We start from the raw sequence: 16,056 nt of genomic DNA, 5'->3' as shown, positions 1-16,056 counted from the left end.
TCCTGAGCCAGTGCTCAGCACCACATTTGTTAGGAATGGTAGATCTGGTGGTGACTTGTTTTTCTACTCTTTTTCACGCGTAAGGGGCAGAGGGTCACCATCCATTTTATCACTGGTACGTATTACTAATTTTACCATTTTGTAAGGACATTGTGACGCATGGAGAAAAGTTAATACACAGCTAGTAAATTGCAAAACTAGGTTCTGAACGCTCATTTCCTGCTATCAAAGACTGGTGCTATTTGTGCTTCATTTAAACTGCTTATGAACAGAACAAACATAAAATGTTGAAAAGAGCTCAGTCAGGTGTGATTCTGATCTCATGATTCTTCAGCACACTGGTGTTCCTTTGCTCAGTTCCTTCAGCAGGACGTGTTCTTTACTGATCAGCCTTTTAGGCTCATGTTTTTTGATCCTGTTCTAGGAACCATCTGACCTCCCTCTTCCCTTGCCTTGTTCCTCCTCACCTCTCGGAGAGGTCTTCCCACCTTGACCCCATTCCTTCTTATCTCAGTTTACCATTTTGTTTCCATCACAAATCTTCAAACCAGCAGAAGTCCACATTAGTAGACTGTATAGACAAACTAGTTTTACTTTTTTATTTATTTTATTTAATTTTTTAAATAGAGGTATAGTCAGTTTTCAATGTTGTGTCAATTTCTGGTGTACAGCACAATGCTTCAGTCACACATGAATATGCATATATTCATTTTCATATTCTTTTTCACCGTGAGCTACTACAAGATCTTGAATATAGTTCCCTGTGCTATGCACTATAAACTTGTTTATCTATTCTATACGTACCTGTCAGCATCTACAAATCTCAATTATTTTTTAATTTTATTGAGTTACAGTCAGTTTACAATGTTGTGTCTGTTTCTGGTGTCCGGGACAATTTTTCAGTCATACATGAACATACAAACTGGTTTTATACTGTTGGATGCAGCAATCCTTCAAATATACTTAGAGCCAAAAGTTTTTAGGAAAATGGTCACACTGAAAATTTCCTGAGATGATTACTGATTTGGTCCTAGACACATTCAATGACACGAAGGAAGCCCAGGTAAATTCCAGGGACTGAGTTGATGATAACAACAGCAAAATTTCCTTCAGCCAGATTTTTAATAGTGTATGCTCTGTGCAAGAGGATCATGTGTTTTCTTTTAATCTTTATGAAACGTTAGATGTAGGTGAGGAAACTGGAGGCTCAGAGAGTGTGCAACTTCTGTGTAACTGTCCAGGCTCAATCAGTTGGTAGGTGGCAGGTGTGTGCACTGGGGCTGGCCTCACCTTGGCCACTGCCCTGTGTGACCTGGTGTGTCCACTTGGGCTGCGGTGCATTGGTCCAAGCTCTTGGAGCAGGTGACTCTAATGGGAATCATTGTTTTGGGAGCTCCTACAACATGGTAAGTGTATACTGTGTCTGCCTGAGGTATCCCCTTTAACCCTGAGAATAACTCTCAAGAAGTGGGTGGCATTGCTCTTCCCGTTTGACAGATGGAGAACCCATGACTCAGTGGATCGTCATCTTACACAGGGCGCATGCCTCAGGGCATGCGCATCCCCCCCCCCCCCCCCCCCCCCGCAAAGTGCCTGCAGGTCCGGAATGTTAAAGACAGTAATTTCATTATTCTTATCTTGTTCTCACCTGGCCAAGCTGTAGGAATGAGCCAATCCATGAAAGCTCCCTGAAGCAAACACAGAGGGCAGATGGAGAAGGGATGGAGGTTCTCGACTGGACCCTTTGCCCAGTTCTCAACTTGGACATCTTGTTGGGGTTCCAGCTCTGACCATCCTGCTCCGATCCTGCACATCTCTCCATATTTATTCCGAAACAGAGTGGACTCCTCTAAGAGCTCACCTCCAAGCTTTGTCCGCTAACAGTCAAGGGAAACACTGGGAGAAGCCCATTTCCCACAGTGGTTCCGGGTTCACACCCCACCGTGACTCTCTGGAGTCTGAGTGATTTCCAGCTTGCCTGGCCTGGGTGGTCATGAGGACAGCCAGCCTTGTCCTCTTCTAAAGGGATAATGGAGCCAGGGTGCCGCAGGCATGTCCAGTGTCCTTAGTTTTAAGAACAAATGTTGGACTGTGTTGAGAGCCTGCTTCTCTTGGGTCCCTGGACTTCTTGGCTAGTCAGAGGGGGCTCTGCTTTAGAAGGGTGCTTTCATATAATACCTCGTGAATGCTCCCAGCCCTCCGACCCTGACAGCTCCTCAGTGATGACAGAGCGGTGACCCCGGAACAGGGAGGAAGAGAGCTGAGTCGTTGTTGTCAACCCCAGGGGCAGAGGCTGGTCCCACATAAGCCGTGTCAGAGTGGGAAGATTGTTGGCCCTGGTGTCTGAAGGCCTAGAGGTCAGAGTGGCCTCTCTGTAGCTCAGTCTCCCCAGCTGTCGAGGGGATAATGATATTCACCATGTCCAGGGCCTTGGGAGGGGCAGACCTGGCTCTGCTGCGAGTGGTCAGGCACAGCCCAGTTCATCACACATGATCAAGTGCCCCCGTGGCATTACTATTAAACGACACTGGAAAGACCACAGTGGAACGGGGTAAGGATTCCAGGAGGAAATGATGAGCAGGCCTTTCCTCAGGGTCCGGTGTTCCCATTTTACAGATGGGGAGCTCAGGCCCTGCAAACCAGGTTCATAAGTAACTTATGGGACAGGAGGAGGAAAGTGTGGATTCCGATCCAGATCTGCCTGGGTATCAGGTGTCTTCTGAGAAGAAGAACATTTTGATCAGCCTGATTTTCCGGTCCATCCTTGGCTTCAATACTGGAGTGGCCCCTGGGGCTATTATCCCAAAGGCAACACTTCCTCTATCCTCAGACCCTCGCTCCCACCTCCCCCACTGGGCCCTGCCAAGCGGCTGGAGTGAAGACTGAATAGGGTTCTGTTACAGAGGGAGCTGCCTTTTTTTAGGAAAATGTTATCATGGGCAGTGGGGGAGCTGCAGGGGGAGAGAAGAGAGAGTAAGAGATGGCCAGAGGCTCTGCTGATTGAAATGACCCAGATTTTGCATTTTGTGTGAGAACACCGCAGACCTCTCTATTTGAAACCGAACATGCCCCCCTCTCCTGCCCCCAGGACTGTCCATCCCTCACCTTCGCTCTTCTCTGTCTTTTCGCCAGATCAGTCACCACTTCTGGCCTACCCTGTAATTTGCTCATTTATCGCTTTATTTGTGTCAGATCTGCCCCTTTAGACTACACTCCAGGAAGGCAAAATTTCTGTCTCTTTGCTCAAATACCTCCCAAATGCCCGGAGCAGTCTTGACACATGGTGGGTGCTCCAAGAATGTTTGTTGAATGAATGCATGAGCCACAGAAAAGGTCAAAGTGGGCATCAGATGGACAAGAAGTATTTTCAAGAGCAGGGAACTCAGGTTTGACTGCCAGCTGGGGGTGTCGGTGTGATGCGCACCCCCCCAACCCCTGCATCCTCAGTTCCCTACCCGCTGTGTGTGTCTGTGTGCGTGCGTGCGTGCGTGTGTGAGGGTGAGCGTCTGACGTGGCAGGAACAGCAGAAAGATGAGGAGGGCAGGGAACTCAAGTTCGCACTCAAATCCAGGAGCAGGCACAGCACAGTAGCAGGGCTGGGAGGGACCTGGGCTGCCCCGAGCTCTCACCAGGACGGCACTGGCAGATGAACTGCCTGGGGTCTGGGAGGGGGCAACAGCTTGCACAGGGCATCCTGCAGGCAGAGGCTTCATGGCCCCTCCACCCTGCGAGGCTGCACCTCCTCATCTTGGCTGGAGGAGCCTGAGAATTAGTGAAGTTCAGACACTTGCCCGAGGGGACCCGAGCCCCTTTCGTGAGCTGCACAAACCCCATATGACCTGTTTCTGAGTTCTGACTCTGCCCCAGCGGTGTAACCTTGGACAAGCTGTTATGTTTCCCTCATGTGCCTTGGTGGTTCCCATCTGTAAATGGGCTAGTAAAGGCGGCTGCTTCACCAGGTTTGGGTAAGGTGGTGCTTGTGATCCATTAACCAGTCATGGAACCCGTTCAGTGGGCCTCAGTTAACATGAGATGGTACCAGGGACACACCTGGCTCCCTCGCACATTTTACCAAAGGCAGGTCTTGAGCAAAGTTGCTTTCAGTTCCTGGAGGCCTCAGCGAGTTGACCGGCATCACTTGTGGTTGGGCGGGGCCCAGTCTGGCTCAGAGGCCCCCCTCCCTGAAGGAGGCTGTACTTTCTGATCGCAGCTACCTGCTATATAAGGTCCCTCACACACCTGCTACAAGCTTCTGCCGGGACCCACCCTCTGGAGGGCAATCTCTGGGCCGAGACCGAGAAGGTGAGGGGCTGGGGCTGGGCTGTGGGACTCAGGCTGGGAGAAGCTGAAAGCAGAGGAGAGGCATTCAGGGCGGGCTGGGGGACAGCACATCTCATGGCTCCTGCTCCTTGGGCAGTGCTCAGGAGAGGGGCGGCTAGAGCAGAGAAGTGCTGGGGTTTGCTCCGTGTGTGTGATGCTCTGTCCTTCGCTTCTGTGAGCCCTCGCTCCTCTGTGTGGAAGGTGAGAGCCATTGTGGTAGGTCCCTCTCAGACTGTTGAAAATATCCAAGGATAGAAGGAGTGGGAAGGCCTTTGCAAAGCGGTGGACACACGCCCCTCGTTCTCACTTTCCCCAAGGGGCCCCCTGCCCCGACCCCCACCTCGCTGGCCCCTCTCTCCCCACGAGGTGGGGAGCCGGGCCCTGGGCCCGGGCCCCACCACCTCCAGGCGCTGTCTCTCTGCTGCCTGTCCCTGGAAAGGGTCCTGACCTCTCCGGGCCTCCAGTGTTTCCCCCTGGAAATGGGGCTAATAGTCAGGGCTACGCCCCAAGGGCTCAGTCGGTTTGTCTGCTTAACTGATGTCACTGCCTCTTTAAGGTCACCTCCTTCCCTCCCCTCTCCTCTTCCCCCATCCCCACAAGGCTTCCCCGTCCCTTCCCAGCAGGCCCGACCCCTGAACCTCTCTCTGTCCTGGGTTTCCGGGCCTGGAAGGTGACTGGGCCGGGAAGGATACAAGGTTCCGTGCACAGAGGAACTGCCACGCGCTCCACACCAGACGTGTTATTTGCTCTCCCTGGATCTCTAAGTGGCGGAGCCACTGGCTAACTGATAGGCCCTCTGTCCCCCTGATGGGCTGGTTTCTCCTCCTCCTTTTCACCAACCCCTGATGAGTTAACCAGGGGAGCATAGGTGCAGGGGTGCGCGTGCGTGCGTGTGTGTGTGTGTGTGTGGGTGTGGGTGTGTGTGTGTGTTTATGTGTGTGCTGTGTGTATATGTTGGTGTGTGTGGGGGTGTGCACGCGGTGTGTGGTGTGTGCACGTCTCGGTGAGGTGGGCGGCAGGAGGCGGGCTGGGGCTCCCAGGTGAAGACGGGGTGCTCCTTAGCAAGCGGGCAGCTATCACGGCGCAACTCGGCGTCGGACCAGGAAGGACCTGGAGCGCACCCAATGCTGGCCTCACAAGCTGGGTGAGCTCGGGCAGGTTCCATCACTCCTCCGTCGGCCAGTTCCGTCGCCCCTCCATCGGCCAGTTCCATCACCCCTCCATCGGCCAGTTCCATCGCCCCTCCATCGGCCAGTTCCGTCACCCCTCCGTCGGCCAGGTCCGGCTGCCCACCTGGGGGCTGGGCCGCAGCCTGCGCGGCAGCATCGCGCACCGGGGCTGTCTGCAGGGAAGGGTGTGTCCCATACCTGCACCGGCCCACACAGCGGCCACCTGTGCGCGTGGCTGGTGACTGAGAAACAGAATGTTTCCTTTTCATTCCTCCAATGAATCTGAACGTAAGTGGCCATCTGTGGCTCATGGCTACCGTTTATAGGATAAATGAGCTAACGATGAGGGAGGTTGGGTTCCCCTTCTGCACTGCTTTGATACAGGGGCAAGTGGAAATTCTGGGAGCTCTGATTCAGGATCCTGATAAATACAAATGAGTCTTAGCTATGAGTCGATTTGCAGGTGCAGAGAGATTGAAGGCTCGCCGGTCAGCGGTGTGCGCGGGCCTCTGATTCAGCCCTGTGGGTCGAGTGTGTCCAGGCCCAGGGCTTTGGGAGTCACGGAGACTGTGTGGAGTGGAGCTTAGGGGCCTGGGCCAAACCCAGCTCTAACACCTCCTAGGAGTGCGACCCTGACTTTGAGTGCTTCACTTAACCTTTCTGAGGCTTGATTTCCCCTTGAAATGAGGGTGATGCTCATAATAGTGCCTGCCTGCTGGGAGGGAGGAATTATATAAATCAATGCACCTCAGTGCTCGGAACAGAATATAGATGTCTGCCTGTTGGAGTGATGATGGCAGAGACAGAGCCTCGACGTGTGAACGTGGCAAGATCCCAACCACAGGATGGACATCACGCTCTGGGAGGGGAGAGCCAGCTTTCTTCCTGGACCCCCATCCTCAGTGGGTCCGCCTGCCCATTTTCTTCCCACAGAGGCTCTGTAGGAAGGCCCCGGGCTGTGTTTCCTGTCTCTGTGTAGATCCTTCTGCAGGCGTCTAGGATTGGGGAAATCCGGACTGTTGTAGGTCTATGGGCAGGGTGGACCCTGCAACGTGGCTCTGTGCCCCCCGCTGAGGATGCTGACTCTTTCTGTGACAAGGATGAAGCTGTGCACGTGTGATTCCAACCCTAGGGAATGTCACTCCCCAGTAGCCTCGGAACCCCCAGACTTCCTTCTTTATGTCTCTTAAGGCTTAAGGCTCTGCGGCCACAGTCCTCGTCCTCGGAAGACGTCAGGTCTGGCACCATGAAGGGCTTCCTCGTTGCGGGTATCACCGCACTGCTCACGGTTGCAGCTGTAGGTGAGGGAAAACACGTGGCCCCCTCTTGGGATGAAGACCCCTTTTCTTTCCTCTTGGTGCTCTGGGACCCTCTCATGTGACTTCTCATGTCAAGGTGTGGTCAGCGCGGAACATTCTCACTCTGTGCGCGCTGCTCCCGGTCGCACCACTCTGTGCGGTGGGTCAAGGCTGGGTCTTCCCATTGGGGAATGACGGATGGGGGGAGAAACTTAATGGGGGTGGCTCCATCTCACAGCCTGAAGTTTGTGGGGGGGGAGCCCACAGGGGAGGGATACCATCTGAGTTGTTTTTTGACCCTGAAGTTACTGCAATGCTTTGTCCAAAGTATACTCTGTAAATGTCTCCTGAATGTTGACGATGCCAGACATCTTGTGTCCCCAGAATCCCTGAAATGTCTGCAGTGTAATTCACGGAGAAACTCCTGTGTCAATGTAAATGCCACTGAATGTCCTGCAAATGTCAGCGCCAGCTGTACCTCCTTCTTGAGCACCGCTTCTGTAGGTGAGCCGAGGGGCGACCATCATTCCCACTTCCAACACTTGTGGAGGGCAGGAACTGGGGAGTTGGGCCAGGAAAGGAAGGCTGAGGGCAAGGCTGAGCTGCGCAAGGAGGGAGGGGGGCCATGAAGTCACCTCCCAGGAGAAGCAACAAGCCGGGGTCAGACGGTAACACAGTGGCAGAGCCAAGTGAGCGGACAAGTCCTGTGGCTCCTTGGAGTTGCTGTCCCCGACTGGGACCTCATTCTAGACCACCCTTCCTTCCTCTCGCTGTTCCTTTCTACCCCAGATCCAATATACTCTCTCACTCAGACTTTCTTTCAGGGTGTTCCGCTGGCATGGTTGTTACCTCTCTCTCAGCACACTTTGATTTATTTTTAACTTTTTATTATGGACATTTCACACATATACAAAAGCAGGAAGAAGCTATGATGAGCTGCCAAGTAACCATCATCCTGTGTCAACAACGAACATTTAGCTGGTTTTTTTCCCCGTAGTATATTAAAGCAAACCTAGATAACATGTTACTTCCCCTGTGAACAATTCACTACTCATCTCTGATAAGGACTTTTTCTTTCTTTCTTTTTTCTTTTTACGTAACTACCACACCACTATCACACCTAAGAAGATCAGCTGCAATCCTTTAATTTCTTCTAATACTCTCGCCACCTTAAAAATGTTCCAAATGTTTCAGAGGGGAGGGTATAGCTCAAGTGATAGAGCGCATGCTTAGCATGAACAAGGTCCTGGGTTCAATCCCCAGTACCTCCTCTAAAAATAAATAAATTAACGAACCTAATTACCCCCACCAAAACAAAAACATTAAAAAAAAAAAAGGAAAACAAACAAACAAAAATGTTCCAAATGTTTCAAAGATGTGTTATATATAGACGATGCGTTGGAATTTGGATCCAAACGAAGTCCTCACATTGCATTTTGTTGTTATGTCCACTGTGTCTATAATTCGTTGAATGATAGCTAACATCACTTTTTTTTTCTTTTCTTTTTTTTTTTTTTTTGCTCAATCCCATTGATTTGTTGGCGAAATAAGGCCATTTGTCCTGTAACTGTCTCACAGTCCAGCTTTGCTTCCTTGTGGTGTCATTTCTCTTGTTCTTCTATTTCTGGTATTTCTTGTAAACAGCACCCACACTGTCCAGTAGAACATTCCTCAGGGATGGAAATGTCTGTATCAGTGATGGCCTGTCATGCAGCCACATGTAGCTACCAATCAATCGAAATATGGTTAGTGTGACTGAGGAGCTGAATTTTAAACAGCAGCACAGGTAGCTAGTGGCTACCATACTGGCTAGCTCTGGTCTAGAAGCTTGACTAGCTTCAGGCTCAACCTTGTGCCGCACACTGGCCCATCCCATCTGCTTGTCTATATTTAGAGATTCTAAGACTGATCATGGGCTCTGGGGTATCAGTCTGAACCACCCATTTTTAGGCTCCCCACCAGCCTTCCACCTGGAATTTAATCTGCATCTCTGATAACACCCTGATAATACTATACTACCTCCTGGGGAAGGACTTTTTTTTTTTTTTTTTTTTTTACAGAAAACCCTCTCCAGTGTCCCCCATCCCCCAAATCGCATTGGGCTGAGGGGGGTGTTTTCTGCCCTTGGCTGAAGCAGTCACTCTTCAGGGACTCTGCCCTCCCTGAACTCTCTGCACCCAGGCCTGACGATCTGTGTTTGTCTTTGTGCAGGAGGGAACTTCATGTTTTACCAGAATTCGGCCTGCTCTGCACGCAACTGCAGTGGGCTGGAGGCTTACACTTTCAGTGTCCACACGGCTAACGAAAACTTTGTATTTGCAAGCCAGTGCTGCCAAGGAGGCCCGTGCGGTAACGTCACCGTCACCGGAGGTGGGTGCTGGCCGTGCGCGCCCCTTCCTCTGTCCTCCCAGCTCCGTCCCTTCCTTCACCACCTGTGTTCTCACAGGATATCTTAAGTCAAGGTGCGTCAGTGCATATTTGAGTAGCGTTAACCGCTGACATACAAGAATTCCTTAAGACACAAGTGAGGAAATCCAGCATTACTACCATGCTTTCCCCTTTCTCAGTAAGGACAGAAATCACAGCGCAGCACGCCAAGGTGTGTGCAAAGGATTAGATGCTCATTCGTAATCTCAACCCTGGTGGTCTCAGGCCCTCTTCTAAGACTCTAAGTCTTAAAAATTTTTGAGGCTCCCGAATAACTTGTGTTTAGTGGATTGTATCTATCAATATTTACTCTATTAAAAATCAAGGCTAAGAAATTTAGAAATCTCTATTAGTTGACTAAAAATAATAAAACCCATTACATGTTAACATTAATAACATTTTTTTTTTACACAGAAATAACTATTTTCCAAAACAAAAAAATAATTTAATGAGGAGAGTGGCATCGCTATATGTTTCCTCAAAGCTCTTTAATTTCTGGTTTAATGGAGTAGAGCTGGGTTCTCAGATTTGCTTGTTCATTTAGTCCGTTGCAATCTCACATGTCACTTGGCCCCTGGAAAACTTCATTGTATTTCCATGAGAGAAAGAAAGTAAAAAGAGGCAGAGAATATCTTAGTATTGCCATGAAAATGATTTTGACCTAGTAGACTCCCTGCAAGGGTCTCAGGGTTCCCCACGGGTTCCTGGACCCCAGTTTGAGAACTGCTGGTCGAGACCGAAGCCTTCTTTGTGAAGAAGAGAAAATGTGGCCATCGTCACAGAGTTCATTATTAGCAGAGCTGGGTCTCCGTATAATTCCTGCCCACCTCCCTCTCCCCAGTCACAGTCTTAAATAATGGCCTGTGTCCTTCTGTTCAGAGCAAGATTGAATGACAGTCGTACACCTGTTGGCTAGTGTTCAGAATAGCTGACTAATTCTGACATTGGCTACAGGTTGTTTTTAGCTCAAAATCTCACCTTTCCTGTCCCATCCCACCACACTCACTGACCACAGTTCTTGAAGACTGACTGGTGTGTAAAGGTAGGTGTATGAGGTTGTGTCTTGTAAATATTTTGCTGGGATGTGGGGGTGAGGTGACTGGTGTTTTTAAGGCAGGATCTGAGATTCCTGAGCACGCGATTGCTCCGTTCCTCGGGTCTCTGACTAGTGTCTTTGCCTATTCCCTTCCATCCCTTCCACTCTGGGCGGTACCAGGATCTCTGTCATAACACACTTCTGAGTTAATGACTCTTCTTCCACCCAGCTCCTCCACTGGTAAACGTGTCCAGCAACATAGAGTGCCCTGCATGTTTTGAACTTAATAGAGCTTCCTGTGATGGGAAACCCCTGAGATGTAATAACGGAGAAATGTGTGTCGATCTAGTCGCTGCATGGAATGGTATGTTTCAGCGTTCCAATTCCTTTTCATGGGACTTGAGTCATAAATTCTGGGTTAACATAGAAGGACTGGGGAAGGTTAGTAGGATGACGGGATAAAGTCAGATTCCTTTGAGATAGTGAGGCTGTTCATGTAGCCTTGAGCTGATAGCTGTTTCTGTCTCTTCAGCCTAGAGCCATCCCTCCTGGGCTGTCCCTCTCTCGAACGCGATTCACTGTGGCTTCTAAGCAAGCCAGTCTCGTTTTAGGCATCAGTTCCCTCCTGGCATTTACTTATTTACCAGGTTGAGCCATTTTGTAGATGTGGGTGCATCTAACTTAGTTCCTTTTATATGTACGCTTTCATTCTCGACCTGTCACTGAGAGGTGTTGGTTCATGACAGCTTGGGTCACCTGGAAGGAAGAGTCACACTGGGCTTTGATATCCAACCAGTTGATCTTTTCTATGAAAGTAATTTGATATTAACCAATACGAGACACAAAGCAACCATCGTACAATACAAAACTAATACGTGTAATTCTTTAAATATTCAGACAAGTGTTATTCATGCCTGAATACTTAAAGAATAATACATTTATTAATCAGAGTAAATTAATTACTGTGAAAGGGCAATCTCCAAACCCCATGGCTCAATACAGCAGACGTTTATTTGCTGTTCGTGCAACAGTTCATTGCAGAGTCCAGGACCTTCCTTCCATCCTGAGGCTTTGGCCCCTTCCCACCCACAGCTTGGCAGCTCTCTGCTGTATTCTTAGCATCTCGCTAGCAGATGGGGGAAGAAAGGGCATGGAGGAAGGCAGGAAGGCTTTTCCAGGCAGGGCTTACAAGTGAATGCATCACTCCCACGTTCCACTGGCTGGGCCCCAGACTGTACAGGAACCGAAGGTGGACATGTAACCCAGTGGGAGCCCAGTGGGAAAGGAAGAGGCGTGAAGCTAAAACGAACGGCCAGCTAGTCTTTGCCACAAATGTGGCTCCGAAGGATAAGGGTTTAAGAGCACCAACACCCAGGTACAATTTGATTCCAACTTTAAAATGGCAATTACAGTATCAGAAACCAATGCTTAATTATAGTTGGAGATTTCTTAGTGGGGCCCAACATCATACTTACCCTGAACTTCCCTTGACTTTTTTTTTTTTAAAAAATAGACTTTATTTTTTAGAGCAGTTTTAGATTCACAGGAAAATGTAGAGAAAGGTAGAGAGATTTCCCCTTCACCCCTTGCCCCCACACATACACAGCCTCTCTCACTATCAACATGCCCCACCAAAAAGGTACATTTGTTATCATCCATGAGTCTATGTTGGCACGTTGTTATCATCCAGGGTCCATTAGGGCTCACTGTTTGTGATGTACATCCTATGGGTGTTGGCAAATATGTAATGATACGAATCTACTGTTAAAGAGAGTAGTTTTACTGCCCTAAAATCTTCTGTGCTCTGTCAAATCATCCCTAACCACTGGCAACCCCTGCTTTTTTTTTTTTTTTTTTTCCCAAAACCCTGTCCAGAGTTTTGCCTTTATCAGAATGTCATATAACTGGAGTCATATAGTATGTAGCCTCTTCAGATGGATTCATTTCTCTTAGGATATGCATTTAAGGGTCTTTTTACTCTGAAAATCTCTGGGCTGTCTATGCAGCTCTGGTGTTTCATTCTAAAGCTGTGTCTGAGGGCAACCACGGAATCAGAAGGACTTGTTCTTCCTGTTCACCACGTTTGCAGGTGTCTGCGAAGTCCCAGGCTTTGGCTTGGTCTGGAAGCTAGACAGATCAAAGCTACCGTAAATGTAGGATTTTGTTTTTGTTTTTGACTTAAAAAAAATACTGTAGACATGTGCCAAGCAACACACCTTCCTAACCCACTCTAATTCAACCTCCAGCCCTGATATTTACTCTAAAGCAACAGTGGATTGCTTTTGTTTTTACTGGGATTTGGAAGTTTCTCCTTCTCAGAGCAAGTATGGAGTCAGCCTTGAACTCAAATTACAGCCCCGCCTCTGGCACATAGCCGGTCAGCTCCTCAGGCCCCTTCCTCCCCTATGACCGGCCTGTCCTCCAGGGCTGTTTGATTTGTGGCCTTCAGTAGATACATGGTAGGGACTCAATAAAAGGTAGCTGCAATCACAATTCTATCTTCTTTGCAAATTCCCTTGGTCTTTTTGTAGGACCTGCAGCTTAAAATGGGGTTAAATGGAACATAACATGTTTTTAGAGTAAAAACACAGTGGTCTCTCTGTATCCCCACTGGCTGTTATGCCCTCTTCTCAGGGAAAACTCAGGCAGGGTGAACTCAGATACAGGGAGGAGTAAGGATGGAAAACAGAGCCTAGAGGAAGGGAGCCCAGGAGTAGTCTAAATGGCTGACTCCCTCCTGGATTGAGAGCAGAAGACTATGGGTGGTCTGAGCCTGTCCCTAGATTTCACCACCTGCCAACTGCTCAGGAAAACACTGGAGATTTGAGTCCCAGGTCCAGCTCTGGCTCTCACCTGTGACCTCAGGCTCACATCCACCTCCGGAGACCCAGTTTCCTGTGGGACTATGGAGGGGAGGGGATCTCCATGGCATTACCATTTGGTGTTCATAGTCCTGGGCCCCTTCTCCAAGCTTCTGTGTCAGAAGCAGACCCGTTTCAGTTCTTGCAGGTCACTGAGAAGACCGGGGAGTGGGGGGCGTGGACAAAGGGGCTGTGATGTCCTTACTGTCTCTTTTGCATTCACAGAGACTAGCAAATTAGTGCTGAAAGGCTGCTCCAACATCAACGACGCCACCTGTCACATCCTGTCTACTAAAAAGCCAAAGCTTGGAGAATTCACTTTACAGAAGTTAGTGTGTGCGGACAAATCCACCACTGCCTCAACGACCAAAAACCCAAAGACCATTGCCCCTCACCGTCCCACCAGTGGCACTGGCTCTAAAGTCTTCTTCACCCCCGTGGCCCTTGCCAGCCTTCTCCTGCTGGGGCTGCTGCTCTGAGATCGGTGCCTCTCCAACCCTCCCCTCCCCTGTTTGACTGCTCAGTGAACAGCAGTCACAGCCTTCCCGGTCATGCCCTGTGGTAGCCACATCATTCTTTATTATTAAAACATTGGTTCACTCGCTGCCCAAATCTGTCACGATACGTTCTGGGCTAGGCTTCCTTCAAGCTGCTATCCAGCACCACTTCCCAGTTCCTTGCCTTTGCAATCCTTGCAGCTTTGCGTGTGGGCTCCCAGGACCTCCTTGATCCCTGCCCAGTTTGCTTTTGAGAAGCATACTCTTCCTTCCACCTTGCTGGCATCTTTTACCTACCTCCTTGCACTTCTGGGGACCGACTTGCCACTGTCCCCATCCTCACACTCAGGAGGTGCCCCAGCTGCGCCTCGTGATGCTGTGTGTTGACCCTCAGCATCGCTGTTTGACTCTTTAGCAGTCGTACTGGCTCTGGTCCACTGTGGCCCACAGTGACGTTGCTAGGGCCCTGCCACCACGGGACCCAAAGGAGGGTGCAGAGGGCTTGCTGAAGGCTGGCAGACTCTTCTGCTTAACCTCTCAGGCAGGGACATAACGCGGTCAGCACCTCGATGTCCAGGTGTCTCGTAGCCTTGTACGAAATGGAACACGGCTGGAGAGCCCCAGCCCCTCCTCTCAGAGAACTTACAATCCAATGCAGATTCCTCGACTCCAGACCAGCTAACCAGGGAACAAGGAAACCATTCAATTCCATATGGCCAGAAGCCCAGGTTTAGTAAATAAAGGGGGGCCTTGAGCTGGACTCGGAAGAATGGGGTTTTCTGTAATAAAAACTTTTAAAGGTATAAACCGCTGTGAGTCTTTATTGCCTGGGCTCACTGACAATGATTAAGAACAGAACCGCCAGAAAGGCCATCTTGCAGAAACTCATCACCGCATTCGTTCTTATTTAAGGTTTTTCATTTTGAAATAATTCTAGACTTATCAAAAAGTTTCATAAGTAGTTCAGAGAGTGCCAGTACCCCCACACCCATCTTCCTCTTTTGTTCACATTTTACTTAACGACGCTGCAATTACTGAAGCCAGGAAATTAGTACTGAAACAATACTGTTGACTAATAGGTCTCATTCAGCTTTTGCCAGGTTTTCGCTAATGTCCTTTTTTTTCCTGGTCCAGGATCCAGTCCTCTGCATTTGGTTGTTATGTCTCCTCAATCTTCCACAATCTGTGACAGTTCTGGAGTCTTTATTTTATTGGGTAGTTGTTTTTGAGAAATTTGAGCTTATCTGAAGTTTTCTCACGATAAGATTTGAGGTTATGCATTTTCGGTAAGAATCCCACAGAAAGGAGGTGCCCTTCTCAGTGCATCTTATTGGGAGTTAAGCGATGTTGGTACGTCTTATCAACTGGTGATGTTAACCTTGATCGCTTGGTTAAGGTGGATTCGGCCAGTTTTCTCCGCTAGAAAGTCACTGCTTTTTCCTTTGCAATTAGTAATAGGCTAAGTTCTGCTGCTGTAACAGATAGACCTTAGTAAAAAAAAAAAAAAAAAAATCTTAGGGGTTTAACACAAAGAAAGTTGATTTCTCAGTTACTTGAACCCAGGTAGATGTTTCTGACTGGGCAGCTGTCCTGGGCAGCTCCCCTCTGAGAGTGAGAAGGGGCCAGGCTCCTTCTATCCCATGGTTCTCCTATCCCCTGGGTTCTTCGGCTTTTAGTTAATTGTTCTGCAGCCAGCTGGCTGACAAGGAGAGAGAGCCCGGAGGCCACGCAGCACGCTCTAAGGGCCAAGCCTCAGTGACGTGGCCTAGGAGGAGGTGTTTATCCACATGCACCTTGCAGGATCTGCCTCACAGGCAGTATTGCTCAGTGGTCAGGGGCATGGCCTCTAGATCCAGAATCATGGCTTTAAATTCTAGCCCTGGAACCTTGGACAATTGATGTCATCTCTCCATGCCTCGGTTTCCCTCCTGTACTACAGGGATAGTGATAATGCCTGCTGCATGGGGTTGTTAAGAGCTGCCAACATAGTTCTCCTTGGCAAAGAGTAAATAGTAGCCATTAGCAGATGACTCCAGTTTGAAAGCACCCCCTCAACCCATGCTCTAGGGAGAGGGGGTGCCCACCAGAAAGAGGGATGTGGGAGGTATAGCCCTGGCCCACTTCCCTCAGACCATGCCAATCTCACTGAAATTATAGCTGTTTCTGTGTCCCAGGATCCTCTCTCCCTTTTCATCCCCTCCCCAGAATCTCCGTGGCTGCTGCCACCATGACCACACAGGCCACAGAGAAGCTTGTTAACATCTATCTTCACATGGCTGTTGACTCTGGGTAGCCAAGGGCACCACCAGATCTGACCTGCTCTTGGGACCTCCTGGAAGTCACCCTGCTCAGGGCTGATGTGGGGAAGAAGTGGTCCTTTGGGGGAACTGCAGACAGGAGTGAAAATCAGGGTGCTGATAATTGGGAAGGCGACTGAAGGGTGAGCAG

General features: G+C 49.4%; 1 protein-coding gene across 1 annotated transcript; it reads left to right on the top strand.

The window, feature by feature from the left end:
* The first annotated feature begins 4,170 nt into the window (after positions 1-4,170).
* Positions 4,171-14,409, top strand: LYPD8 (LY6/PLAUR domain containing 8). The gene is made up of 6 exons (XM_074354508.1): positions 4,171-4,302; positions 6,681-6,790; positions 7,172-7,291; positions 8,999-9,157; positions 10,480-10,614; positions 13,337-14,409. Exons 2-6 carry the CDS (start codon positions 6,736-6,738, stop codon positions 13,588-13,590), a joined length of 723 nt encoding a protein of 240 aa, XP_074210609.1. The 5' UTR covers positions 4,171-4,302; positions 6,681-6,735; the 3' UTR covers positions 13,591-14,409.
* Positions 14,410-16,056: the final 1,647 nt, after the last annotated feature.

This window comes from Camelus bactrianus, chromosome 3, assembly GCF_048773025.1.
Source record: "Camelus bactrianus isolate YW-2024 breed Bactrian camel chromosome 3, ASM4877302v1, whole genome shotgun sequence".
Taxonomy (NCBI): Eukaryota; Metazoa; Chordata; class Mammalia; order Artiodactyla; family Camelidae; genus Camelus; species Camelus bactrianus.
This window is presented reverse-complemented; position numbering and strand designations above follow the sequence as displayed.